The sequence below is a fragment of the Zootoca vivipara genome, chromosome 16 (genome assembly GCF_965207765.1).
Source record: "Zootoca vivipara chromosome 16, rZooViv2.hap1.1, whole genome shotgun sequence".
NCBI classification, from domain to species: Eukaryota; Metazoa; Chordata; class Lepidosauria; order Squamata; family Lacertidae; genus Zootoca; species Zootoca vivipara.
Window position 1 is genome coordinate 31,689,558 of NC_142599.1, and position 27,327 is coordinate 31,716,884.

The 27,327-nt window shown below is 48.3% G+C and overlaps 2 protein-coding genes across 2 annotated transcripts; one reads left to right on the top strand and one right to left on the bottom strand.

Moving 5' to 3' along the window:
• Positions 1 to 13,118, top strand: GNG3 (G protein subunit gamma 3). Its single transcript, XM_035099413.3, has 3 exons — positions 1 to 1,611; positions 8,805 to 8,910; positions 10,781 to 13,118. Exons 2-3 carry the CDS (start codon positions 8,812 to 8,814, stop codon positions 10,907 to 10,909), a joined length of 228 nt encoding a protein of 75 aa, XP_034955304.1. The 5' UTR covers positions 1 to 1,611; positions 8,805 to 8,811; the 3' UTR covers positions 10,910 to 13,118.
• On the bottom strand, positions 12,809 to 25,752 carry LOC118075742 (adenylosuccinate synthetase isozyme 2). The gene is made up of 13 exons (XM_060269566.2): positions 25,313 to 25,752; positions 24,135 to 24,237; positions 22,678 to 22,746; positions 22,382 to 22,432; positions 22,208 to 22,274; positions 19,411 to 19,518; positions 19,039 to 19,120; positions 18,230 to 18,356; positions 17,465 to 17,619; positions 17,224 to 17,348; positions 16,562 to 16,659; positions 14,720 to 14,869; positions 12,809 to 14,207 (listed from the first exon to the last, which is right to left on the bottom strand). The coding sequence occupies exons 1-13, from the start codon at positions 25,541 to 25,543 to the stop codon at positions 14,155 to 14,157; spliced, it is 1,419 nt and encodes a 472-aa protein (XP_060125549.1). The 5' UTR covers positions 25,544 to 25,752; the 3' UTR covers positions 12,809 to 14,154.
• Between the last annotated feature and the right edge of the window lie 1,575 nt (positions 25,753 to 27,327).

Sequence of the window (27,327 nt, forward strand, 5' to 3'; positions counted from 1 at the left end):
AACCTTTTTGCTGTCACCAGAGGAAGGAGATATGAAACATCAAAGCAAAGACAAAAAGGGGGCAAAGCATGGGTGTAGCCAAGACGTATGTTAGGGGGGCAGGCTTTATGTTGGGGGGGCAGAACCTCAGTTAGTTAAGTATTTTTAATTGATTTACTTGATTGGTGGGGTTCCTGCCCGCCCTGTTCCTCATTGGCAGCACCCATGGGGCAGAGATACGTATCAATAATCCATTCCAGACATTTGGTATAATAAAAAATTAAAAGGAGTATAAAAATAAAAATACAATTAATGCAGATATCCTTATTTTACAAACCTTATTTTGTGAAATTTTGCATATATTCCTGCTTTTGGACTTCCCAGAGGCATTGGGTTGGCCCCTGTAAGAACAGAATGCTGGACTAGATGGGCCTTTGGCCTGATCTAGCAGCCTCTTCTGTAGTTTCCTCCCTCACTAAGAAGGGGAAGCAGAAGGGAAGATGGGTTAATAAACAGCCAAGAAAAGGGTCCCTCTTGAGGCTGTAGCTCAGTTGCAGAGCATCTGCTTTGCATGCAGAAGGTCCCAGTTTCAATCCTCTGCATCTCCAAGTACATCTGGGAGAGACCCCTGTCCAAAAAACTGGAGAGTGTATACTGCTGCATGCTAGAGGGATCAGTGTTCTGGCTCATTGCAGTGTAGCTTCGTAGGTTTCGGTTATGTGCCTAGATCCCCTTTCCACTGGGGGAAATTGCAGGGATTTAGGCCTCCGAATAGCTGAAGATGGAAATCGGCAGTTTCTCTCGATGTGAAGGAGCAGGCAAGGCTTTGGAGTGCCATGTGGCAGCACCGAGCGGAAAACGGAGACGATCAATAAAATGTTCTCTTTCCTTCAGCTTTCTGCCTCCCACATTACATAGTTCAAGGTGCTGCAGGGAGTGGAAGCTGCTTGTGTACCTGCTGTGCCTATTTAGAAAGGAAGGGGGGTGAGAAGCCTGGAAGGAGGGGGGAAAAGTAGGCAGTGTGCATTGATGTCAGATTTCCAAATGAAAGGGAGATGCTGACACGGTACTGCAGCTCCCATGCGCCTGTACCACTACGCACATGAGGGGTGTGTGGGCCAGCAGCCCCCACTCCTTAGCGGTGCTTTCCCAATCCCCACACAACCTCATGTCTCTCCTCTTTAATTAAATTTCCTCCATAGCAACTGTAGCCTTCCACTCCAGAAAAGCAGCTGTCTTTTTAGATAAACCCATGTGGGGGGTTCGCCTCCACAAGCAGCAGCACCCCTGGCACAGAGATGGTTCAGCCCCAGCCTTAAGTGGCTTGTTGGAGCATCCTCTAGGTACCAGTTCTATTTAATTAAGGTCCACCCTGGAAGAGGTGAGGAGGGTACTGGGGAGACGCCAGGGTGGAGTCACCGCTTTGGTGGTGGGAAGGAAGCAGAAAGGTGCCGTGTGAAGAAGACCCACGCCCTTTCCTCTACCCCCACACTCAAGTCCAGGTGGGGAGAGAGGACCAGAGTCTTCCTCTCTACGCCAGATCATCGGAACACACCCAAGGCTGAGAAAAACCAACAGGCACCCACATTTACACCCCCATCTCTTCATTCCCAACAGGGATCCAAAATAAAGGTCTGTATTGGGGGAAAACTCCATCAGCTCTGAGGTGGGGGGTGGAAGGCGGCTCCTTGCATGCAGGGAGGGAAGATTAGGATGTCTGGCATATGGAACCTCTCCAGGGCAGAGACCTAATGTTGATGGGCCTATGCAAATGTTTAATTTTTTTTTCTGATCAGCCAGGGATTTGAATGACCATTTTGCACTATTCTGACAGTGTTATAGATTTTCTTCTTGTATGTATTGTGTGGCACACACTGCCTTGTGTGAACTGCTAGTCTATAAATGCTTTTCTATATAAATAAAATGTGGCAAGAGAGTAGACAAAAGAAGGAGGGTGTGAGTAGCTGTCATAGCTTTGTGTTTCCATGGTCTACTTGCTTGGATTGCTTGGGTTGGGGGTGGGGAGTGGAGGAGGAGCAGATGGAAATAGAAATAGAGGAAAGGGCTTTTGGGCAGAGATTCCTTCCCCCACAGCTATGCCAAGAATAGGGGAACCAACAAAAATGTGAAATCATAGTGGGGGTGCTTGATTTCTGATGCCAGCCTTTGGAACTGCCATTTGTTCATGCTTCATAGCATCTCCCTGCCTGATATAGCTTTTCTGCACTCCCCACCCCTCGCTTTTATTGTTTGCATCTACTAAGAAAAGAAAAAGGAAGGAAAGATATGAGGGTGGGGCAGCAATTATTATTATTTAAATAAAGGGTTGGGTAGAGCTCACAGGGTGAGTATTTGTTCTCATGGAAGGTGGGCTGTAAAGGGAGGAAGTGAGATAATGGGGAGAGCTTCTTCGTCTGGAAAGAAAGAAAGAAAGAAAATAATGTGTAGAAATTTAACCCTCATATAGCATTCTTTCACTACAGGAATACTGTATAGGAAACTGCCTTATACCAAGTCAAACCATTGTTCCATCTGGCTCAGTACTGTCTAGCTACTCTGACTGGCAGTAGCTCTCGGCAGGGCACTGAAGCTATGGCCCAACTTGAGCTATGAACCTTCGTTTTAATATCACTAGGGAACATAGGAAGCTGCCATATATCATGTCAGATCACTGGTCCATCTACTTCAGTATTGTCTACACTAGCTGGCAGTGGCACACCAGGATTTCAGGCATGGGTGGAGATGCTGGAGACTGAACCTGGTTCCTTCTGCATGCAAAACAGGTGCTTGCAACTGAGCTATAACCTGTCCCGAATACTCCTTGACGCCTACTGTATACTTGGCATATAGGCTGAGGCCCCAAAGGAAATGTCTTAAATTGAGGACACATGTGACTGAATGGAATGCTATCCTGGAGTGGCTTAGGTCAGTGTTTCCCAAACTTGGGACTCTAACTGTTTTTGGACTACAACTCCCATCAGCCCCAGGCAGCATGGCCAATGGTCATAGCTGATGTGAGTTGAAGTCCAGACGCCAGGAACTTCTTGAGGGGCAACAGGTTCTCCATCTCTGGTTTAAGGGCTTTCCTCTCAGGATGAGCTGATGTGATGCCCTCCAGAAGGTACTGGACTACAGCTCCCATCATCCTTGTCCACTGGCCATGCTGGCTGGGGCTGATGGGACCTATAATCTGACTACAAAGTCTGGATAACATCATGTTGGCTTTACAATCCACCTTGCCACTAGCAGGGGCCCATCCCAACAACCCCCTTGCAATGCCCTCTGCAGTCACTTCATTTGGCAGACTGTGAAACCTTTTTAAGAAAAGGAAAGACAACTGCATTGGCTGGCTACCAGGGCTTTCAAACACCAGGAAAGCAAACCCCAAGGCCTGAGCTTTTCTCCCTATATATTTTGGGGTCGGTGATAGGGTTGCCAGACTCAATAGAGGACAGGACTTCTGTGCCTTTAATTGCCCTGCGCTCTTTTGAGTCTGGAAACCTTAAAGAGAAACCAGCAGACCCTTTGCTTGGAAATTAAACAAAGGGTCTGCTGGTTTCTCTTTAAGGCTCCCAGACTCAAAAGAGAGCAGGGCAATTAAAGGCACAGAAGTCCTGTCCTCTATTGAGTCTGGCAACCCTAGTCGGTGAGGGAAAGTAATGTTGCATTACTCCCAGAGACAGCCTGTCCTTTCCTTCTTGTCCTCAGGCCATTAAAAATACAACCACCAGATTCCTGGTTTAGATCTTGGCTTAAATCAAGACTCCTTCGCCTGAGGTCTGTACCTCTCTTCCTCAGGCCAGGCCTAGGTTATTGCTAGAACTCGCTTAGTCCCCATTGTCTCTAGCTGGGATGGGAACAGTCCCTGTCTGGGCCTAATAAGTTTAGGGTTGCCAGACTCAATAGAGGACAGGACTTCTGTGCCTTTAATTGCCCTCTCTTTTGAGTCTGGAAACCTTAAAGAGAAACCAGCAGACCCTCTGTTTAATTTCCAAGCAAAGGGTCTGCTGGTTTCTCTTTAAGGTTTCCAGACTCAAAAGAGAGCAGGGCAATTAAAGGCACAGAAGTCCTGTCTGAGTCTGGCAACCCTAAATAAGTTGCTGCCAGTCAGGGTTGACAATACTTTTACAGACCTCTGATTTGACTCAGACCTCATCCGCACTATATATTTATAGTGCTTTTATACCACTGCAGACACAGCTCCCCCCCAAAGAATCCTGGGAGCTGCCATTTGGTTAACAGTGCCAAGAGTTGAGGGAAAACACCCCATTCCTTTTGCAGAGCTACAATTCTCAGCAAGATTTAATCTACCCCTGTTCCTAGGGAACTCTGGGAACTGAAGTGCCCTGAGGGGATTTAGGGGTCTCCTAAGAGACTACAGTTCCCAGGATTCTTGGGGGGGGAGCCATTGCTGTTTAAAGTGGTATAACATGGCTTTAAATGTATGGTGCAGATGGGCCTTCAGAATAAGGCTGTGTTCTGTGTTCAAATCCCTCAGCCATGATGTTCACTGACCTCAGGCCAGTCACTGTCTCTCAGTCTGTCTCACCTCGCAGGGTTGTTGTGAGGATAAAATGGGGGCAGAAGATAACCGTGCACACCACCTTGAGCTCCTTGGAGGAAAGGTGGGATATCTAGAGATTTCTGAAATATTAAGCATGATGATGATCATCATCATAATTGTATCCCACCCATCTCGCTGGGTTGCCCCAGCTACTCTATAAATGTTTCTAAATAAATCAATAAGGTGACTCTGGGCTAGTCAGACACTCTCAAACCCAAACCTATTTGTGAGAATAAATTGAAGGGAACAGCTGTGTGGCAGCAGGGGGGGAAAGAGTTACACAGACAGAAATCCTATCAGCGCTACGTCTGTTAAGTTCAGTGGGGTTTACTCCCAGGTACAGGACTGCAGCCTTTTAAAACCTTTTTATTTGTTATTTTAAAGCAGAGGTGGGGAACTTGAGGTTCTCCAGATGTGCTCACTGGCCATGGATGCTGGGGCTGGTGGGAGAGTCCAACAGCAGCTCAAGGTCTCCTCAGCTCTGCTTGAAAGCGGCGCTTGGAGTCTGCAGAAGCAACACCTCCTTCTGGGAGCCTTTTCTCCCAGTCCCAAATTGGAAGTGCAGGGTGTGTGTTGATATTTGGGAATGGCACTCCGTATGTGCTCAGAGGCACTTCCACCAGCACAATTCAAAGTGTTGGTGTTGACCTTTAAAGCCCTAAACAGCCTTGGCCCAGTATACCTTAAGGAGCGTCTCCAACCCCATCGTTCTGCCCAGACACTGAGGTCCAGCACCGAGGGCCTTCTGGCGGTTCCCTCATGGCAAGAAGCCAAGTTACAGGGAACCAGGCAGAGGGCCTTCGCGGTAGTGGCACCCGCCCTGTGGAACGCCCTCCCATCAGATGTCAAAGAGATAAATAACTACCTGATATTTAGAAGACATCTAACTTCAGGGAAGTTTTTAATGTGTGGCATTTTAATGTATTTTTAATCTTTGTTGGAAGCCGCCCAGAGTGGCTGGGGAAACCCAGCCAGATGGGCGGGTTTCAAATAAAAAATTATTATTATTATTACAGTATTATTATTATTATTATTATTATTATTATTATTATTATTATTATTACGCTCCAGGGATGGGGAACCTGTGGTCATCTAGATGCTTGGGCCCCCAAAGTACTTTAAGGCCCACCTGATCCCTCATGCTCCCTCTTGATCGCTGAGGTGTCAAATGGGTCGTCTGTGTTTCCCCCGAGGTTTGGCTGGCTTTTAACAGAGGACGACCATGCCTGCTCATTTCTAGACATCTTTTAAAAACTGTGTTTTCCCCAGACAGGTCTTTGAAGATGCATTGCCAGCCACCTTTTACTGATGCCTTTGATATTCTCATTGCAATACTGTGTGTTTTTTGTCTGTATGCTGCCTGGTGATTTTATATGAAAGTGTGGTTTATAAAGAAAGGAAGAAAATGTTGCTGGACTACAACTCCCATCATCCCTGACCATTGTCCATGCCGACTCCATGGGCATTGGAGTCCAAAAAATGTCTAGAGGGCAGCTAGTTCCCCTTGAAGCTTTGACCTTGAAAACAGGTCCAGGTTAAAGCTAACAGCTTCTTGTTTAAAAGAAGCCTTGACAGGGACTGGTCAAGTGCCAGGAGTTTGCAACACCGCTCCAGCCCTTATCAAGATTAACCGGATGCCCCACTTTCATGACAACATCACAACTGGATCTTGCCGATTTTCCCAATCATGCTCCCAGTGGCACAACATCTGCTTTGCATGTGCATAAAATCACAGGTTCGCTGATCAGCATCTCCGGCTCGGTCTGGGACCGCCCCTTGCCTGAAACCCTGGACAGCCACTGCCAGTAAGTGTAGACATACTGTGCTAGATTGAGCAACGTCAATAAGACAGCTTCCTATGTTCCATTGTTCAAAGTATTTGCATTTCAAACTCTCCCCTGCCAACCCTATATTTAACAAGCACCCACAGGTGGAAAACTAGGTGGTGTAAGGTATATAATTCCTCTGGATTATAAAAAGATGAATTGGAAATTAGGTATGTGGCAATTTAGGGGTGGGCCTCCTTAGCTGTGGCCCCTCATATGTGAGCTGCAATTTGTTCAGGGGTGCTGAGTTGTGTTAGGAGAAACCCTTGTTCCCTTCCCAGAGCTGTAATTCTGAGTTCCCTGGTTAGGGTTGCAACATTTCAAAAGGTAAAAACCTTGCCTAAGATCTAGGACAAAGCACTGCCTTTCGGAAATCCGCCCCCGCCCCACTAGACATCAATTCCGCCTTTTAAATCCCGGTAATGTCTGGGAAAATCCATTTGATATAAGTGGCAGAGAGCAAAGAATGGAAGGAAAAGAAGTACAGTATTATATTCTCACTTGAAGTTTTACAAAAGTATGTAAATAAATGCTTTAGATTCTGTTTCAACACGAATGGAAACAGCTAAGAGTACAGTTGACAATTAAGGGATAATTTTGGGTAATGGATTGTAACTGGAGATAATGTAAAAGATTTAACGCAGTACAGTAATATTAGAAGCTAAGGTCGCATCAACAATGGCGAGTGGGAAGTCATTTAATTAAAATTGTATAAATTTGGTATTGATTTGTATTAATCAGTGACGATTGGGTTGAAATTTGGAAAATCAATAAAAATAATTGGCAAAAAAAAGTCTGAGAAAATATGGATGAATGGCAGCCCTAGATTGATTGTAACACTGCTCTGAGAATCGTAGCTCCATGAAGATAATTGAGTCTCCTAACAACCAGCAGCACCTTCAACAAGCTACAGTTCCCATGATTCTATTGGCAAAGCCATGGATGTTTAAAGGGGTATTATAGTGCTTTAAATTAACGATGTAGATGTGGTATTTCATGTTATTCTACTGCCAGGCAAATAAATGTTTATTTGCATAGGATTTTACCAGGTAACGTAGGGACCCTACCAGGCGGCCTGTTTATTGAGGTTGCTTCCTAAATTGCTTTGCAGGGAGATGAGATGATATATGCCAGGCATCCCCAAACTTTGGCCCTCCAGATGTTTTGGACTACAATTCCCATCTTCCCTGACCACTGGTCCTGTTAGCTAGGGGTCATGGGAGCTGTAGGCCAAAACATCTGGCGGGCCGCAGTTTGGGGATGCCTGATATATGCTATTTAACAAGCATTCACTCATTGGTTGGGAGATTAGACGATGTTGCCTCAAAGCAAGTGTCATCCTATTTATTCCAGGGCATCTTCCCATTCCTTTCTTTATCACAAAAAGGCTGTTCTTTTGTGGAAGTGGGCTTATTGCCCAATATCTCCCAAATCATCTATAAGTGCACGACCCGGATTTGCTGTTATGTAAACTAATCTTGCCCACAAATAGAGACAGTCTCAAAATGCCCCCTACATTCATGGTGTGATGTTTTCAACCTGTTGCGTTTCATTCTTATGCTGCTGCTCTGTTCAGGTTTAATTTCCATGCAACTCTGTATTTTGTACTTGCGGTTCATCATCCCTGTCATAGGCTGGCCTGACAGTGTTCACTGAAGGATGGGCTTTAAAAATGCTGTATTAAAAAATGACAAAAAAAACCCCATGGGCCGCTTTACAACCCCAGCTCATTCCAGATTAAGTTGTGACCAATCGGGATGTATAAAAAGTGGGTTGGGAGGGAGGAGAGCACTTTGGGCTGGATTGGACCAAAAATTCATCCAGGTCAGGATCCTGTTTTTCCAAGTGACGCCATGAAGCTACCAAGCAGGGGCAGGGCAGCATACACACCGTACATTTAAAATATTTTTCCCCTCCCCCCTAAAAGAATCCTAGGTGCTGTAGTAGTTCATTCAGGATGCTAGGAATTGTAGCTCTGTGAGAGGTAAAATACAGTTCCCATGATTCTTTGGGGGATGCCACGTGTTTCTAATGTATGGTATATACGCAGGCCATACAGGCAATGGCCTCCTGCTGTTATTTGGCCCCATGAACTGGTATCCAGAGGTAGAGTGCCTCTGAACATGCAGGTTCCATTTAGTTACTAAATAGCCCTTGAGAGACCTCATCTCCTTCATACATTTGACCAGGCACAGGCAACCTTGGCTCCCCAGATGTTTTGGAACTACAACTCCCATGATCCCTGACCAATGGCCCTGTTAGCTAGGGATCATGGGAGTTGTAGTTCCAAAACATCTGGAGAGCCAAGGTTGCCTGTGCCTGCATTTGACCAATCCTCTTTTTTATATTTTTTTAAAAAAACCTCATCTAAAATAGGGTCCACAGTGACACCCAGTGTTTTTATAGTATCTTTTGCTCCATGATTTCTGTCGCAGAATCCTCATGAAGGGCGAAACTCCAGTAAACAGCACTATGAGTATTGGGCAGGCCCGGAAGATGGTGGAGCAACTGAAGATTGAGGCCAGCATGTGCAGGATAAAGGTAGGAAATAGGAGGAAGGGGGCCAAAAGGGCAGTAGATTACTGCTTCCCCCATTGGGGTCAGGTCGTGTGACACACACACACCGCAAATGCTGTTGGACTCCAGCTCCCATCATCCCCGGCCATGCTAGCTGGCGCTGATGAGATTTGTAGTGCCAGCCACTCAAGGGCCACAGGTGGCTGGCACTACACCACCCCTTCTCATTTATAGCAGTAGAGCATCTACTTTGCATGCAGAAGATCCTTGACATCTCCAGGCAGGGCTGCGAACATTCCCAGTCTGAAACCCTGGAGAGCTGCTGCTAGTATTGGGATAGATGGGGGAAATGACCTGGCATTCCACATTTGGAAAATCAGTAATTAAACCCCCCCCCAAAAAAAAGACCTGGTGTTTATTTATGTAGCACTATCACTACATGTAGGGGCGCAGGTGGCGCTGTGGGTTAAACCACTGAGCCTAGGGCTTGCTGATCAGAAGGTCGGCGGTTCGAATCCCTGTGACGGGGTGAGCTCCCGTTGCTTGGTCCCAGCTCCTGCCAACCTAGCAGTTCGAAAGCACGTCAAAGTGCAAGTAGATAAATAGGTACCTCTACAGCAGGAAGGTAAACGGCGTTTCTGTGCGCTGCTCTGGTTCGCCAGAAGCAGCTTTGTCATGCTGGCCACATGACCTGGAAGCTGTACGCCGGCTCCCTCGGCCAATAACGCAAGATGAGCGCCGCAACCCGAGAGTCGGTCACGACTGGACCTAATGGTCAGGGGTCCCTTTACCTTTACCTATCAGTAGGCATGTGGCACCTTGCAGAGGAGGGGGGAACAGGTTCCTGCCCCAAGGAATTTACAATCTAAAGGTGGCAAGGGCCACAGTAGAGCAAGCCTGCTGGATCAGGCCAAAGGCTTATTTAGTCCCGCATCCTGTTCTCACAGTGGCAGACCAGATACCCCAAAGCCCACACTCAACCACTTCGCTTCGGAGCATCTGTACAAGTCCATGTGTCTGTGTGCGCGCTCAAGGACCATTGAATCAAATAACCCCTTGTAGTTTTTGACATGTGCGAAGAACGTGAAGTCGCTGCCCGTTTGAGGAGGGTGAACAGCGGTTCGGGCAGATCTCTTCCCCTCCCCACCCTTGAGCCCTGAATTGCTAGGAATGCAGCAAAGCTGCTTTCTGGTCACAACTGCAAGCAACGCATGGCTTGCCCAGATGCACCCTCATGTGGTGAGAACGAGCTTTTACTGAGCTGTATAGTCAGAAAAGGCCCCTCGGCAGGAAAGCGGTAGATAAACACAACCGGTAACCAAACAAGCAAATAAATTTTTAAAAAGATCAGCAGTAAAACACATGCCTGGCATGCAGAATGTACCAGATTTTGCAGCAGGGCATCTCCAGTTAAAAGGATGAAAGAGCCTTCTCTGCACGAGATCCTATGAAAGCCCCTGCTGGGCTAGATCAGGGCAGGGGAACCTGTGGCTCTCCAAATGTTGCTGAACTCCAACTCCAATTATCATCCCTGGCAACTGACCATGCTTGCTGCGGCTGATGGGAGTTGTAGTCTAGCAATATATGGAGGGCACCATCGTCCCCTTCTCCTCCATTCATTTCTCCAATCCTCTTTTAAAGCCATCTAAGTTGGTGGCTCTCACTGCTGCCTATGGAAGTGGGTTCCATAGTTTAGCTGTATGTCGTGTGAAGAAGTAACTTCTTTTATCTGCCCTGGGTCTTCCAACATTCGTCTTCATTGGAAGTCCCCAAGTTCTACTGTTATGGGGGAGGAAAGCTTTTCTCTATCCGCTTTCTCTGTGCCATGCATCATCTTATAAACTGACATCATCAGAAGGCTGGAGTTTTCAACTCTTCCCCCTTCCCTCGGCAGGTCTCCAAGGCTGCTGCGGATCTGATGACTTACTGTGATGCCCACGCCTGTGAGGACCCCCTCATCACCCCTGTGCCCACCTCCGAAAACCCGTTCCGAGAGAAGAAGTTCTTCTGTGCCCTCCTCTGAGCTATGTCTGTCTCCCAACCTCACCCCTTTGGGCCCAGGGGGCCAACTGGGCTGCTCAGATTCCCTTCTCTCCCCTGCCCCATCCCTCACATCCTCCAGTCCCGGGACACCCTTATCACTGCTCAGTGTTGAATTGGGTTTGTGCAGGAGAAGGCTGCAATGTACCCCCAAGCCCAACTTTTGGCTGTTTTGGGGAAGGGGTGGGCAGGGCAGTTGTCGAGGTTTCCACTTTCAATTTCCCCCCTCCACAATGTTCCATTGCAAGGCTAACTTCTCCATACACTTCAACCGAGCACAATTCAAACTCTGCAAGTGATATGGATACAGCGGCCCCTCCAGTTTCCTTCTAAGTGGACCACAGTCAACACAGGGTGGGAAGAAGGCACCCATTCTCCCCAAAACGAGACCTAGAGGTATTAACTGCCCCCTACTGTATGCCCAATCTATGAATGGTTTTGCTACAAACTGCCCCCCCCGTCCCACCCCCCACCTATTTCAACCAAGTTTCGGTCCTTATGGCCAGAGGGACTGAAAAGTTTCACCCTCCCCGCAAAAAAATTCTACCCAGGGGGGAAAAGAGCGAGGGGTTTTGATTTCTTCCAAAACAGGCCGAGGCGGTTTGTGCCACACACACCTGACCAACTCACACTGTATCAGAGAGCACAGAAAGTAATAAAATTAACTGGAGCCACTCAAGCTGGGCTGGAGTGGTTTTGAGATGGAGAGGTGGGGATGCTAAGGGGTCAGGGGAGACCTGTGGGCCCTGCAGCTGTTGTTGGACTCTTAGCCTGAGCAGCCAATGCTAACACAGGAAGTGGCCCTGTACTGGGTCGAACCCAGTGGTGGCTGGTGCCCATCGGGACTGATGGGGTGGAAGGCAAGGAAGCCCAACAGGAGGTTCGACCAGAGATAATGGCAGGCGGAGCCAACTAACTCTGGAGCAAGACGACAAAATCAAAAAGAAACTCTGGCATGCAAGGAGGTGGTATGGACGGACTCTTGGTTATCAGGGCTGCAAAACTCTGGCGCCAGGTTTGCCCAGGGCATGTGCGCAAGAGTGTGTCAAAAACGTGAAAAAAATGGGACCACTGGAAACTTGGGGAGTCCGAAATGTATTCCTCTCCCACCTGCTGCCAATTGGTTTCAGGGTCTTCTTTGAGCTCGAGAATAAATGTAGTTGAAAACGATGACACATGCTGCTCAAAGGCTCCCCCAGGCTGGTGCCCTTCAGACATTGCTGGATCGCAAATCCCGTTGGCTGTCCCTTAACGTCTGCCAAACTGGCTGGGGCTAGAGGCCAGGAATAAATGTCAAAATGCAACTTCCACCATCCCTGGGGCCTTGGGGCATGCTGGCAGTAGGGGGTGGATGGGAGTCGGAAGCCCAAAAGGTTTCAAGGTCACAAGATTGGCATCAAAATTAGGTTCATCATACAGGATGGGTGGGGAAACCTGTTCAGCCTGAGGGCTACCTTGTTTTGGGGGGGCGGGGGACGGACAGACACACATGCCAGCGGTGGGTGGAGCCAAAGGCAAAGTAGGTGGAGCAATGTGGCTGTTTCTATAGAAACCCGTGTCTATCCTCCAACCAGACAAGAGTAATAATCAGAACTCATGGACATATCCCATTTAGGCAAAAACACTTAAGAGTAGCACAAACCCAGGCAGGTGAAAGGCGTGGCCTGAGGAAGAGTCCCACAAGCCAGACAGGCCTGGAGGGCCATTTATGGCCCACAGATCTGAGTTTGTCAGGCTTTTTCCTGCCAGGAAATGCTCCAGAGTTGGCAACATTTTGAGCTAGAAAAGTGTGTGTGTCGCGGGGCATGAACCCTTCAACACAACTGGTACAAAAAATAGAGCAGTCCCGGCCTGACGTTTCCTTCATGATTCAAACCATTCATAAAATAAACCACTGTTCTTTATTGCTAATTTCTGTGCACAGTGAAAATTGGCAGACACGACAATGCCCTGAAAATTAGAGCCCCCCCACTGGGGGCAACACTGTGACAAAGGGAGCTTTCTAACACTCCCATGCGCACACGCAAAGGCAGGAATACTTCATTGGGTTGGGAAGGTGTGGTTGTGCAAGTCTGTGCTGAGAACGCTTTGGTATCTAGTCTATCGGGCCTGTGAATCTCCACTTTTATCGTTGGAAAAAAATAAAAAAAGAATAGTCAGAATTCTAGTCCCTGTGAACACTCGAATTCATCCCTGGGCTTCTGATGATTATAGGCAGTGTTCCTGCACATCAACGCAAACCCCAAGCCCTGCTATCAGATGGGGAGGTTTGATTTGCATAGTTATGTCCAATCACGGAAGGCAGGATGTTAAATGCAAATTGCTAAATCTTTTGGGAAATTCCCCATAAAACCAGGTGAAGAGAAAAGATAAGAGAGAAGGCAATGGCAATGTTATTGGACGGAAATGAGATGCAGCACGTCATTGGCTTACACACGTCCCCTCTACCCCCCTCCATCATGGATGGAAACTTCTGATCCTGCTTTTTGATGAGCTGCAGTTTGTTGTTTCACCTGAACAAAACTGACTGAAGTTAACACCTAGCTACGGTTTAGGGTTCAGGTGTCATGCTAAACTGTGGCTGATCAGAAACAGTGAAAGAAGCAAAAGCTTTCCAATCTCTGTGGCCACAGCAGAAGAGCAGACGGGAGAGACGGGGGCGTGCATCCAAGGCTTCCTGTAGCTCTTCAACGCTTGATAAACCGTGGCTTGAATTTGGCCACTGTCTTCAGTGCAAGAGGACAGCAACAGGAATCCACACTCAGAGCGAACAGAAGTTAACTGCCCCATTTCTGGGAATTGCTTTCTGCTACGAGGGGATGCCCTACAATTTCGGGGGACTGTGTCCTTGCCCATCACAAGACACAGGAGTACCGAGGCTGCCAGATGTGGAACGGCAGCGGCCCCTGTGAGAGAGAAGAACGACCAGAGGCAGAAGGGGAAAGCGGAGTGTGTGGCATTAACCAGCCTGGAAAGAAAATGAAAGATCTCAGAGGCAGCAAGTCTCTGTTACGCTGAGGCTACAAGCCTCCGTAGTGGGCAAGGAGGTGAGGAGTGCTCTAAGCTGAGTGAAGGTGGTGGGAGGCTGGCCTGTGGGGCGGGAAGATCCCCATATTTCCCATGTGCTGATTGGTCCGTGAACTGAGTATAGCAGTGACAAGGGGCAGTGCCTGTGGTTGCCGCCGCCTCCTTCCAAGACGTGAGCTCTGCTCTGTTCCGCTGCCATCCTCAGAAGAGCTTGATGATGGATCTGCGCGATTTCCCCACTCCAATCCACTTGACTGCAAAACAGGGGAAGGGGGGGAGGTGTTGAGAGAGAAAGGTCTTTATTTATCCAAACAGGATATATATATATATATATATATATACACACACACACACACACACACACACACACACACACACAACTGGCCAACATAAAATATAAAACATACATTAATAGGACAGATGAAATCAGATGTTTAATAACAAGATGGCCATTCCACCACCACTCCTTCACAATAAAGGATTGCAGCCAACGCGTATTCCTGCCCAGATATATTGAAATTCACAGACATGGCTAACTGAGATCCATTAATTTCGATGGGTTTACATTAAGAAGTAAAATACATTAAAATACGTGTCAAATCCACACGTCTGAGCAGCCTCGCTTAAGCAACAAACAAACAAATGGAAAGATTTCAGACGGTGGAAACGCCACAGGGAAGGAGGTGCTTGCCCATCATCAATGGGCAGGGAGTTCCAAAGTGTGGGTGCTGGAGAAGTTCCATTTGCATTGGGCCACTGAACTCACCTGGCAGCCCCAGATAATCCTCAATGAAGCGGATGTAGCCCTGGGCCTCGGGGGGCAAATCACCAAAACTGCGGGCCTCCTCGGTGCTGCACCGCCAGCCTGGCAGCACCTTGTATTCCACGGCCACTTTGTTGAGGAGCTCCTGGTTGGCTGTGGACGTCCGTGAGGGTGGGGGAAAGAGACGCTCTTGTTAAATTTGGGGATTCTGGTTATGCTTTGAGTTGTATCTGGGCATTCTTATTCATTACTTGTACCTGGGGGTTGCTCAGAAGTTCCAAGGAACAATATATATATATATATATATATATATATATATATATATATATATATATATATATATCAGTGCGGTTTGGAAACCGGCAATTAAAATGAGCGTCATTCTGAAAGGTTCCTTGATCTCCGGAATCATCAGGCAAAATCTGGTTGAAATCAGTGGTTTTGAAAGGTTCAGCCCATTCCAAATGGCGTGCATTTGGAGACCTCTTATTATGGCACTGGGTTGCAGTCAATGCTAGTCCTACTCATGAGGAAACCCATCATATGTAGGTTCAACCCACTGTAACCAAATATGGCATGGATGTTCCTGAGGTCAGGGAGCAAGTTTTCATCTACATTTGGACACAACTGGATGCCAATTTGAATGACGATGGTGGGCTGAACCTTTCAGAACTGCACTTGTTTTTGTTTATTTGAATTCTTGAACAACTCCAAGGAACAGACTAGCATAAAAATGGTAAATAAGGAACTGAGCATGCTGCCTCTGAAACTGAACATGCAGCTATAACAGTCCTTGGTAGACCTTTCTCCTCCATTAATTTGCCTAACTCCTCCTTAAAAGCTGTCCCAAGCCAGTGGTCATCTTGTGGCAGTGAGTTCCATAAGCTAACAATGAGTTGTGTGAAGCATTCCCTCACCTTGAGTCTTTCTGAACTCACACTCTCAGCGAAACCTGTTTTTCTCTACACCAGCCTCTGCCAACCAGGGACTCTCTAGCTGCTTTGGATTACAATTCCAATGAGCCCCAGCCAGCACTCCTGTGATAGGAATTGTAGTCCAAAACAGCTGGAGGACACCAGCTGGGGGGCGAAGGCTGCTCTATGCAGACTCCACGACACTCCTCACCACTTTCCTCCTGTCTTCTGAACCGAAGGAGAGAACCCATTAGGGCTTAAACCAGCCGTGGGGAGCATGTGGCCCTCTGCAAGTTGTTGGGACAACTCCCATCATCCCTCAGCATTGACCATGCTGGCTGGGGCTGATGGGAGCCAGAGTCCAGTAACATCTGAAGGGCTGCAGGTCCCGTCTGAGGCCTACCTAAACTGCAAAGGCTAAAACAGCCTCCCTCCCGTTGCTGACTGGCCTACAGGCTAGGCCAGAGATCAGCAATTTTCTTCAGCAGGGGGCTGGTCCACTGTCCCTCAGACCTTGTGGAGGGCTGGAGTATATTGGGGAGGGGGGGGGAATGATACAAGAGCACCACGAGCCCCGGTGGCTCCTTACCTGTGCCTTGTGAGCAGCAGGGGCTGGCGGCGGCAGCATGAGAGGCATGCAAAAGGGCTCTGGAGGGGGGCTGCTTAAAATGGCGGCCGCTTGAGCGCTGCTGCTGCTGGCACCAACAAAGCCCAGCCGCCTTCCTCCTCTAGGCAGGGTGGGGAGAAGCCAGGAGGAGGGAGGTGGTGGTGCTGCCGGCGCCGTGTGAGGGAGAGGGAAAGAATGCACGCACCCTGGCAATCCACGCGATTTCCGGACTGTCCGCGAGCCGGATCCAGAAGGCACTTGGGCCTGATCCGGCCCGCGGACCTTAGTTTGCCTACTCATGTGCTGCTAGGCCCACAGCATCACCTGGGAAGTAGGGAATGCGTTTCTCATTCAGCCGGTACTCCACGCCCACTTTGATCTCCTCGAAGGTGTCCAGGATGTCCAGCTTGGTCACAGCTAGGCTGTGGAGCAGAGCAGAGGGCGATAGTTACAGGGTTATGAACCAGGTTCAAGAGATGGGAACAGCTTTCCATTCACAACAGGGGCAGGCAATGCCTGTTTGCCACTATATGGCAAGGCCCTATATGGGTGGAAGGCCGGGGGGCTGTGTAGCTATGGGCGGGGCCTGGGGTGGAGGTTGGGTCATTCACACACACAACCATTGTCAGGTGTTCGACCCTCACTGTGCAAATGATACGCCCCGTAATGTGGGGCGGGGTCAGGGATGTGGCGGTCATACCGAAGGCATCAGAGGACCATGTGTGCACCTTACAATGAGCTTTTTCAGTTTTGGATTCCAGTGACACACTACAAAAAGTATAAACTCCTCTAGAACCCCACACCAGCACCTTTGACAAAACCAGGGCTGGGTGATAAGCTGTTTTAAAGCCATCCAAGCTGTTAGCCATCACTGCTTCCTGGGGCAGTGCTTTGTTGAAGAAGAGCTTTGTTTTATTTGTCCTGAAATTTCCAATGCTCAGCCTTGCTGGATGTCCCCGAGTTCTAGCACTGAGAGAGAGGCTTACGCGCTAAATCCATTGATCATGTGGGCGTATTTCACCAGCACGAGATCCAGCCAGCCACAACGGCGCTTCCGGCCTGTGGTGACGCCAAATTCCCGCCCCCGCGACTGCAGCTCCTCGCCGATCTCCTGGAAGACGGGAGAAAAGCAGAGTCATCAAACCACCCGCGGGTAACCCAGTCTCCCCCTCCGCTGCAAAGTCTTGCTCCTGTTCTGCCCCCACGGCCCCCCAGGGGAAGACTCACATTGTCCTGTTCGGTGGGGAAGGTCCCAACTCCGACACGGGTGGTGTAGGCCTTCACCACGCCGTACACCTTGCCGATGTAATGTGGGGGGATGCCGAGGCCGGTGCAGACCCCTCCCACGGTGCAATTGGAGGATGTCACAAATGGGTAGGTACCTGGTGGGGAAAGGAGAATCCTCACAACGTCACTGAGCCAATTGCGGCCTGTAAGTAGCGCACGGAACCCGTGCGTTGTCTCCCATGAATGCCACTTTTGCAACATACATTTAAAGCACTACGGCTTCCCCAAAATAATTATGGCAGTTGTAGTTTGTTAAGGGTGCTGAGAGTTGTTAGGAGGCCCCTATTTCCCTCACAATTTAATGAGCAACCCCTCTTCCCGGGGACCTCTGGGAATCGTAGTTCTGCGAGGCAGTGGCATAGTGTGGGTTGCCAGTGCCTGGGGCTACGCCAAGGCAGTGTGTGGGAGGGAAACGGAGTATGCCTGCCTAACAGCGTTTGTATCACCAACAGCTGCAGAGATAAGGAAAAAAAGAGTATTTTCGTTGTCTGGAGAGGCAACATCCTGGTTTGCACAGAGAAGCCGTTTCCAACGGAGCCCAGCGATGGAAGCACACAGCTGTATTGAGGCAGCACTTGGTATACTGAAATTTTGCACCCCCGAACCATTTTGCACCTGGGGCAACCACCCCAGTGTGGCTATGCCACTGCTGTGAGAGGAATAAAGGTTCTCCTGCATTCAAAATGTTAAAATGAGGGTGCTTACCAAAATCGATGTCTAAGAGTGCAGCATTTGCTCCTTCGACCAGGATCTTTTTGGGTGGGCCGTGCAGGGCCTTGTACATGAAATAAACACCGTCCTTCACCAGTGGGCGGATCCTCTCGGCATAAATCTGTCGGGTTTTGATTTTTTTAAAAATGAGCTGCAGTTTTGGGCTCAGTCGAAGAAAGTCTAAGTTTAAGAAAGTCTGAGTCATGCACCCAACACTCAGCAAGGATGGTGCCTGCCTGCTCTCAATCGGGAGGGAGTTCGATAGGTTTGGACCCATTGCACTGATGGCACAGCTTCTAGTAGTTACAAGCAGCACCTCTAAGCCACAGGGGGCACACCAACAGAGACTACTCCAAAGATCTCAGTCATCAGGCCGGGATATAAGGAGTCAGGTGGTCCTTAAGATATCCTAGACCTAGACCCAAGCTGCTAAGCACCTTGTAGATCAGGCACCCCCAAACTCGGCCCTCCAGATGTTTTGGAACTACAATTCCCATCATCCCTGACCACTGGCTCCTGTTAGCTAGGGATGATGGGAGTTGTAGTCCCAAAACAGCTGGAGCGCCGAGTTTGGGGGTGTCTGTTGTAGATGAACCTGGCTCAGTAACACACAGGCAGCCAGGGCAAGCTTTTAAGCAACTGAGTCAATATGTTGTCAGTCTAGCTGCAATGTTTTGCACAAGATGGAGCTTTTGGACCATGCGTAAGGGTAGCTCCACATAGAACACAATGCAATAAAATCACGAATCACCGCAGGCAGGCTTTCCCAGTAGTCATGGACCTACCCCCAACCCAATAATCACCTTCAATTGCTGCAGCTCAGCCTCCGTGTCAATGTTGAGAGCTGGGTATGTTGTTTTGTACTGCTGGGCCAGGACCTTGAATCTAAGAGAGGGAGAAAGATTGCTGCTGAGTCAGTTGCACTCCTCAACGATCACCATTGTCATTTATTTGCGAGCTACCTTTCCATCATTAAACCATGCTCGAGGCAGCTTATAACACCAAAAACAACATGGTGGCCATACACCGCCTTGCCATTATTTTATGGTTGAAAACAATATTAAAAAACAATAGATGAATGAAATCTTCTCAGCGGATTTACGGCGCAGTTAAGCAATCCTCACCCGTAATTTACAATAATGCCTAACAACAATCTCTTCCACCCATCAACTCACTTCTTGGAAAACTCGTTAAAATCCGCCAGGAGGTCACAGATGCGCAGGCCGGTTCGGGAGGCCTTGGAGGAGTACGCTGGACCAATCCCTTTCTTGGTGGTGCCAAGGCTGGAAAAAAAGTAACCAGAGGGGCACATTACTTTTCACAGGCGCAACTTTAATTTTTTAAATATACACTAGGAGTCAATTTGTTTCTCAACAACATTGTTTTTCTTTGTGCTGATGGGGGCTTTGAGTGCGGCATCCCTGGCCATGCGTGAAGACTGCAGGAGTCACCAACCTTTCTGGGCCACCAATGGGCGCATTTGGGATTTTGAGAGAGTGTCATTGGTGCCAATGACAAAATGTGGCGTAATGTAAAATGGCTGCCGCAGGGTGTGGCATAACACAAAATGGCTGCTGTGGGCGTGTGGCGTAACGCAAAATGGCTGCCGTGGAAGTGTGGAATAACACAAAATGGCTGCGGGGGGGGGGGTGGCCGAAAAAGGCACAGGGCAGCAAAACTGTGTAGGCATGCCTCCCATTCATAGGAAAGATGCAGCTACAATTGGCACGCTCACTCAAAGACAGAAGCTCTTTGCACCTCTCCTTTATTCAGAATGGCATCCAATGAAATGTGGGAACGGGAGAAGAAGAGGTGCTGACTAGGCTTTAGTTGAGCTGAGATCATGTACCACCGGGAAGAAGATGCATGATCTGTTTCTCCTTGGGCCTAGCAGGTCTGAATGACCTTCACGACGCCCAAGAGAATACTTCAGTCCCCGAAACAATGGAAAACTATTCCTGCGGGTTTCTGCCCCTAGGCTTGTCATTTGTCAGTACAAAGCCGAATCTTAGTGAGCAAAAAGAAGGTGACAAGAGAAAAGATTGAATCAGGAAAATGGGGAGACGTAGATGGATAAAAATGAGATGGCACCTCAGTTGTCACAGCTCACTTCTGCAGGTCCTGTGCTTAATTTTACTTTTGTATAGCCTCAGTTTTGCTGGTAAATATTTGCTTTAGAGCTCAACTGGTCTTTTTCCTATTTTCTTTGAGAGAAAAAGGGATTTCCTGTTTTGAGTGTGTCCCTCCTTCAGATTTTTCAGCTACTCCTTGCCTTTTTTTCTGAGTCAGCCATTGTGGGGGGGCTCATGAACAGTTTTTGTCACATACACATCACACATTTAATGCGTGGAAGGCAGGGAGGCTAAACAGTGACTGGAACCACAACTGATGACAGGTGGAGCCAGAGCTAACGAAAGGCAGCACCAGCTAATTCTAGCTTTGTCCCCCATCTTTCTCTTCCTCCCTGCTGAGTTTTACAAGGGACAATATGGAGACTCAGGAGGAGGAAGAACCTGGTAGATGGGCCCACCCCCCGGCCTGGTTTTAGGTAAGAACAGAGGGTTGGCTGGGGGCAGACTGAGGTTGGTGGGGCAGCACCCCATATGCCTTAATGGACCAGCCTCCACTAACATTGAGATGGGACTTCGGGGCCTCTGCTCTGAAAGACCAGCAACTTTTGACTCTACCTGTCCTTGAAATCTTTCCTTTTCAGCTGGTCATTATAAGAACTCCATAACTAAGAAATAATGTACTGAGTTTGCTTTCCTCCCTCCCAAGCTCTTTTGTGTTTGTGTCTTTTAGATTGTGAGATGAGAGCAAGGACTGTCTTTTTCTTGTATCATATGGATTTGTAAAACTGCCCTGGGGGTCCTTTCAGCTGAAAAGCAGGGAAACGATGCTTTAAATAAATAAACAGGCAAGTTTCATAGTCTTGAGCCCATGCTAGATCTGTGGCAAAGCTCAAATGTATATGCGATAACAGGAGACCTTTGCAACAGCAGTATTACCAAATACCAGTGTGGCCCAAGGGTCACTGTTTATTTTAAGCATGGGTGGGGGGCCCGTAGTCCTGCAGATGTTTCTGGACTTCAACTCCCATCATCCCTGGCTATTGGCAATGACAGCTTGAGCTTATGGGACTTCTGGACTACAACTCCCATCATCCCTGACTATAATAATAATAATAAATAATAATAAATTTTTATTTATACCCCGCCCTCCCCAGTCAAAAACCGGGCTCAGGGCGGCTGACACCAACAGAACCACAATAAAACATAAAAACAATTAATTTAAATACAGATTAAAATACAGTATTAAAATTTAAAGTGCAGCCTCATTTCAAGTAGGCCATAAATCCAAGCCATGGGGGAGAAAAACACAGGGGTCAGGCTGAGTCTAACCCAAAGGCCAGGCGGAACAGCTCTGTCTTGCAGGCCCTGCGGAAAGATGACAAATCCCGCAGGGCCCTGGTCTCCTGGGAAAGAGCGTTCCACCAGGTTGGGGCCAGTACTGAAAAGGCCCTGGCTCTAGTAGAGGCCAATCTAGCCATCTTATGACTCGGGATCTCCAGAATATTATTATTTGTGGACCTTAAGGTCCTCCGCGGGGCATACCAGGAGAGGCGGTCCCGTAGGTACGAGGGTCCCTAGCTATGTTGGCTAGGGCTGATGGAAGCTGGAGGCCAAAGGATCCACGGTCCTGCCCTAGAGGACAGAGTGGCCACAGAGACAGAAAAAGACTCCCCTCCGCCCGCCAAGGGCCATGTCATCTGACCGGGTTCCCCACTGTGCAAACAGGCATGCGGCTCAGCGCGGCCCTGCTTTGCTCTGGTGGGGTTTGGGGTCATTCTGGCAGTGGCAGGGGCTGGTCCAGTGCCCACGCACCCCCTGCCCGGCACACATGCCCATGCCCACCCTGGGCCCCAGCAACCAATGCTACGCCACTGAGCCACACCCCCAGCACCCTCCTTACTTCTTGCCAGCCTGCAGCTGCCTTTGCTGTTCCTGGATTCCATCCACAGCCTGGTGGAAGTTGAAAACTGGGGAAGGTGCAAGATGACAGATACGTCAGTCTCTTTCTAACTGCTATTTCACTACCACCACCAAATTCCTCCCATTCCTCAGGACAGGGAGAGCTGACACTCACCCAGATGAGCACGGTCGGAAATCACCGTCCGAGACTCCCAGCCTTCTAGCCCTGTGGAAACAGAACGGCTTGCGGCTTTAAAACATTTCCATCTCTTAGCTCAACAGGGCTTTCTATTAGTGGACTTTCCATCAGTCCACCATGGAAAGCCAAATATAATACAGAAGGGACAAAGGTGTGGGCTGTACCATTGCCTTCCAGCACATCTCACGCACACACTTTTCCCTTTTCCCTTCCCTTCTTTAGATCAGGCACGGAGAACCTCACATTGTTGGGAGGGGGGGTGTGTCACTCACCAGACCCTTTCTTAAGATTCTTCTCCGCTTCCTCAAAGAGTCCTGGCAAGTGGATGACAACACCGTTGCCTGAAAGGGAAGACAACCTCTCGTTTATTTATTTAAATTTTAAATGGTTCGTATGCCTCTCGGTTCATTTGAAAAGCTCAAGGCAGTTTTACAACCGAAATTAAACCGACAAATAAAGCATTACAAAATACCCAAATTAAACATTTCAGGCCAGGCCCAGATCAAATGTAAAATACGCACTTAAAAAAAGCACCATGGACAGAAAAACAAAATGTTCTCCTGAAGATAAAAACATAGCACTGACAGAGTGATCTCCTTAGCGCTATGTCAGATTCCCCCCAATAGGAATATCTAACTTGATGGATGTGCCATCTCCTGTCTTCAGCCACAAATACAGTGGTACCTCGCAAGACGAATGCCTCGCGCAACGAAAAACTCGCAAGACGAAAGCGTTTTGCGATGTTTTCGGTGCTTCGCAAGACGAAGTTTTCTATGGCCGCGCTTTGCAAGAAGTTTTTCGGCGTTTTGTTGTTGGTTTTTTGCCGCGGCAAATGGCGCTTCACAAGACGAAAATCTCGCTAGACGAAGTTACTCGCGGAATGAATTACTTTCATCTTGCGAGGCACCACTGTACACACAAATGCCACGGACCACCTGAATGAAGCTTGCAAGCCACAGTTTGGCTAGATTGGCCTCAACTAGGGCCAGGGCCTTTTCAGTATTGGCCCTGACTTGGTGGAACACTCTCTCACAGGAGACCAGGGCCCTGCAGGATTTGACACCTTTCCGCAGGGCCTGCAAGAAGGAGCTGTTCCGCCTGGCCTTTGGGTTTTGATTTGGGCCATTTTAAAATGAGGCTGCATTTTAAAACAATTTTAAAGTTTAAATTGTGTTTTAATCTGCATTTTAATCAATTGTTTTTCTTTCTTTTACGTTTTATTATAACTTTATTGATGTCAGCCTCCCTGAGCCCGGCTCTCACTGGGGAGGGCGGGATATAAATAAAAAAAATTATTATTATTATTATTATTATTATTATTATTATTATTATTATGGAACCCAAATTGATCTTTGGGCAATCCCACAAAGAACAACAGAACCACTTCCTTCCCATCTCTCTCCTAGGTAGGGCTATACTTTATACTGGTTCAGTCTCTCATGCCGAGTGGTGTCTTGCAACTTTGAAGCACACATAATCCTAACCCCAAGCAGCCAAGTGGAAAGAAAGGTAGGGTTCTGGGGGGAAATCCCTGTCTAGGGACACAAAGAGAAAAAAGGTGAAACTGCAGAAGGAGAACATCCACTGTGGGGAAGGGAAAGAAGTCTATGCAGGGTCAGACCCATCTGGTCACAGCAGGGATTTGAACACCCCCCCCCCAAATCTGCCCCCTCACTGCACCCGATTTGGCTGCCTATCCTAATCATGGCAAGCACACAAGAATCCTTACCAATGAACGACGTGGCATTGTGGTTGATAACCCCACTGGGCAAAAGGTGGAAATCATATTCAACCGAATCCACCACAACGGTATGGCCTGCGTTATTGCCACCCTGCAGAGACACACATTGTTACAAAAAACAGCAACACTTAATTGCCGGTGTTTTTAATTTGTTAACAGCCTTAGGGTATGGTTAATTGGGAGGCAACTAAACAAACAATCCACTTTTGAAAAGTGGATTTTCTGAAAAGCGATATATAAATGTGTAAAGAAACACACACAAACCGCAAAAAACTGGGTTGTGTTGTTATAGGAGGGGGATTTGTTTATTTTGGTAGCAAAATGGAATAGAAATATTTCAGGTTTTTGAAGGGCTATCACAAAGCAGATGGACCAAACTGATTTTGTACTGCTCCAAAATGAGAAACGTTCGGATCTACAAGTACTGCTGGACTACAACTCCCAGAACCCCTGACGAATGACCATGCTGGCTGGGGCTGATGGGAGTTGGAGTCCAGTAATAGCTGGCGAGCCAGTGTCCCTGTTCTAGGATAAGGCAGGCAATATTTGGCTCCCCAGATGTTGCTGAACTACAGCTTCCATCAGCACCAGCCAGCACAGCCAACAGTAATGGGTCCTGTTTGTTAACAGCGTCTCTCTAGAGGGCCAAAGGTTCCCCAACCGGGTTCAAATTACAAGGAAGGACATTTGAACTAAACTTTAGGGTGAACTTCCTGACATTACAAAGCCTTGGAAAGTGGTGGTCTATCCTTCATGCTAGAAACTGGGTGTCCACCTCTCAGGAATGCCTCAGGCAGATCATTTTAAGCTTGGAAAAAGAATCCTGGGAACTGTAGTTTACCTCTCAAAGAGCCACAATCCCCAGCACCCTTAAACAAACACAGTCCCCAGGATTTTTCTTGGGTGTGTGCTTTAAATGGATAGTGTGTGGATCTGAGGACCCTCCACCCAACTTTAGGATCCTAAACCAGGGTCGTGGAGGGAAAGCTGTGTCCCTCCAGGTGTTTGCTGGACTCCAGCTCCCGTCATCCCCAACCGCTGGCGTTGCTGGCTGGGGCTGATGGGAGTTGGAGTCCAACAACACCTGCTTGCCACCCGAGTCCTAAGCAAGACCCTCAACACCACCCACCCCCACTTCACTTGCAGGCTCTCTTCTCGTCTCTCACCTGGCATCTGCAGACGAGGTCCGCGTCGAGGCTGAGCAGGTCGACCACCTTGCCTTTCCCCTCGTCCCCCCACTGCGCCCCCAGCACCACCGTCACGCGGTTCCCCTGGGGTCCGGACCCGGAGGGAGCTGGGGCCGCCCCAAGTCGGGGCCGCTTCTCCTCTGGCCCGTCCCCACCTCCGCCTCCATTCAGCAAGCTCCCGGGGGTCGCCGCGCTCTCTGTCCCCGCCATGTGCAGCAGCAGCGGCAGCAGAAGTAGCGGTAGCAGAAGTAGCGGTAGCAGGAGAGGAGACGGAAGCCAACCCTAACATGGCGCCGCCCTAGGTGGCCTCAGCGCCAGCACCCAACATGGCGGAGGAAGGCTTAACGACCAGCCACGGCCATGGCCCCGCTCCGCCATAATGAAATGAGCCCATAGAGATATGAAGGAAAAAAATAGAGGCAGGGGGGGGGAGAGAGAACCTGTGAGCCGTTAGGACTCCGACTCCCATCAGCCCCAGCCAAGAGGGCCAGCGGCCAGGGATTATGGGAGTTGGAGTCCAGAGTAACAAGATGGAGCTTCCTAGTTCTTTTTTTGATGCTTCTCGTCTTTGTATTATAAAATATAACTGAAAGTAATAATAAAAATATGATTGATTAATAATAAGCCCCCGCCCCTCACCCTAAGGTTCCAGAGCGGGTTACAATGAAAGCACATTAAATACAGTTTAAAACCTTTTATGAACATTTTCTTTTGCAGGCCTCCTAGCCAAAATTCCCGCGAGCTAAGATGGCGGCGTCCAGGGCAACCTCAGCGCCAGCACCCACGATAGCGACCACTTCCCGCTTCTCAAGAACATCATTGGAGAACCTGCCAAAGCAACATAGGGCCTTCTTAGTCAAGCTCAGCGCCAGCATCCGATATGGCGGCGTTAGGATTTAACACTCGACAAGGGCTCGAGGCTCATTTTCAGGCAGGCAATGGCAGCTTTTCACTTCCACAGAACTTTTGCCTCAGGCGAGCTTGAAAGCCACTTCAGTCTAATTTAATTGCGATTTAATTGCATTTATCGCTTCGTTTTATTGTGTACCTTGCTGCTGCATTTACATTATTAACTTCCATAGCAGTGGTTTGTTAAATGTTTTTTGAAATGACAGCCTATTTTGAATGCAGTGCCTGCTGTCCTTTGCATTTTTTCAAGGCTGGCATTGGAAGTGTTTTGCAGATACATTAAGAGCCCATGGATAAAGTATTAGTGGGGTGGGTGGGTGTTTTGCACAGGAAACTATCTTTAAAAAAACTACTAGATCTGAATACTAGCTGGTCGAAACATGTGCAAGTCACCTTTCACCCTCTGTAAGAGAAAGCAGAACTGTACAGTAGTCTATAACAGGTGTACAGTTAAGCACATGCAGATTCCTTATTCCGTACTGTTACCAGCTTTAAAATGACAAAGCACTTTTATTAAAAGATTATGAAACTCAGACTTAACACACAAAGGGCAGAGCAGGATCTTACATGGACCATGTTGGTGTTAAGCCAACCCACCCCGCCCCAACCCATTTATGTGAGCCTAAATAATCTACATTGCTTCTCTCCTCACTGCGGTCTGTGCTGATAAACTGCTCCACTAAATACTATTTCATTTCGTTTAAACCAAGGGCTGGAGTGTAAAACCGCTGTTTTGAAATCGTATCTTCACCAGTGGATGCAAATTGCTTATTTTGCATCACCCACAAAAAGATATGCGAAACAGCCTTTCACACTTGGCACACTCCCGTTGTTATTTTACTGTCATCAGCCCCAACTAGCATGGTCAGTGGTTAGAAGTTGTGAGTACTCCAAAACATCTGGTGAACACCAGGTTGCACAAGGCTGCCACAGACTGTATCCATATGCTTTCACCTGAATGAAGAGGAACCTCAATTTGCTTTGGTCTTTGAGTTTTTTTTATTTTTCGGGGAGGGAGAGAGAACAGACAAGCCAAAAGCATTAAACAACGACACCTAAGAAGTCAGCGTAGCAACAGAAGGATG

What these genes read in the sequence shown, in the direction of transcription:
- GNG3 (XM_035099413.3), top strand. Translation starts at nt 8,812, where the DNA reads ATGAAGGGCGAAACTCCAGTAAACAGCACTATGAGTATTGGGCAGGCC. An exon ending in CCAGCATGTGCAGGATAAAG is followed by an intron (nt 8,911 to 10,780) that starts GTAGGAAATAGG and finishes TTCCCTCGGCAG; the next exon opens with GTCTCCAAGGCTGCTGCGGA.
- LOC118075742 (XM_060269566.2), bottom strand. Translation starts at nt 25,543, where the DNA reads ATGGCGGGGACAGAGAGCGCGGCGACCCCCGGGAGCTTGCTGAATGGA. An exon ending in GAATCTTAAGAAAGGGTCTG is followed by an intron (nt 22,433 to 22,677) that starts GTGAGTGACACA and finishes CTGTTTCCACAG; the next exon opens with GGCTAGAAGGCTGGGAGTCT. An exon ending in ACTCTTAGACATCGATTTTG is followed by an intron (nt 17,620 to 18,229) that starts GTAAGCACCCTC and finishes TTTCCCCACCAG; the next exon opens with GTACCTACCCATTTGTGACA.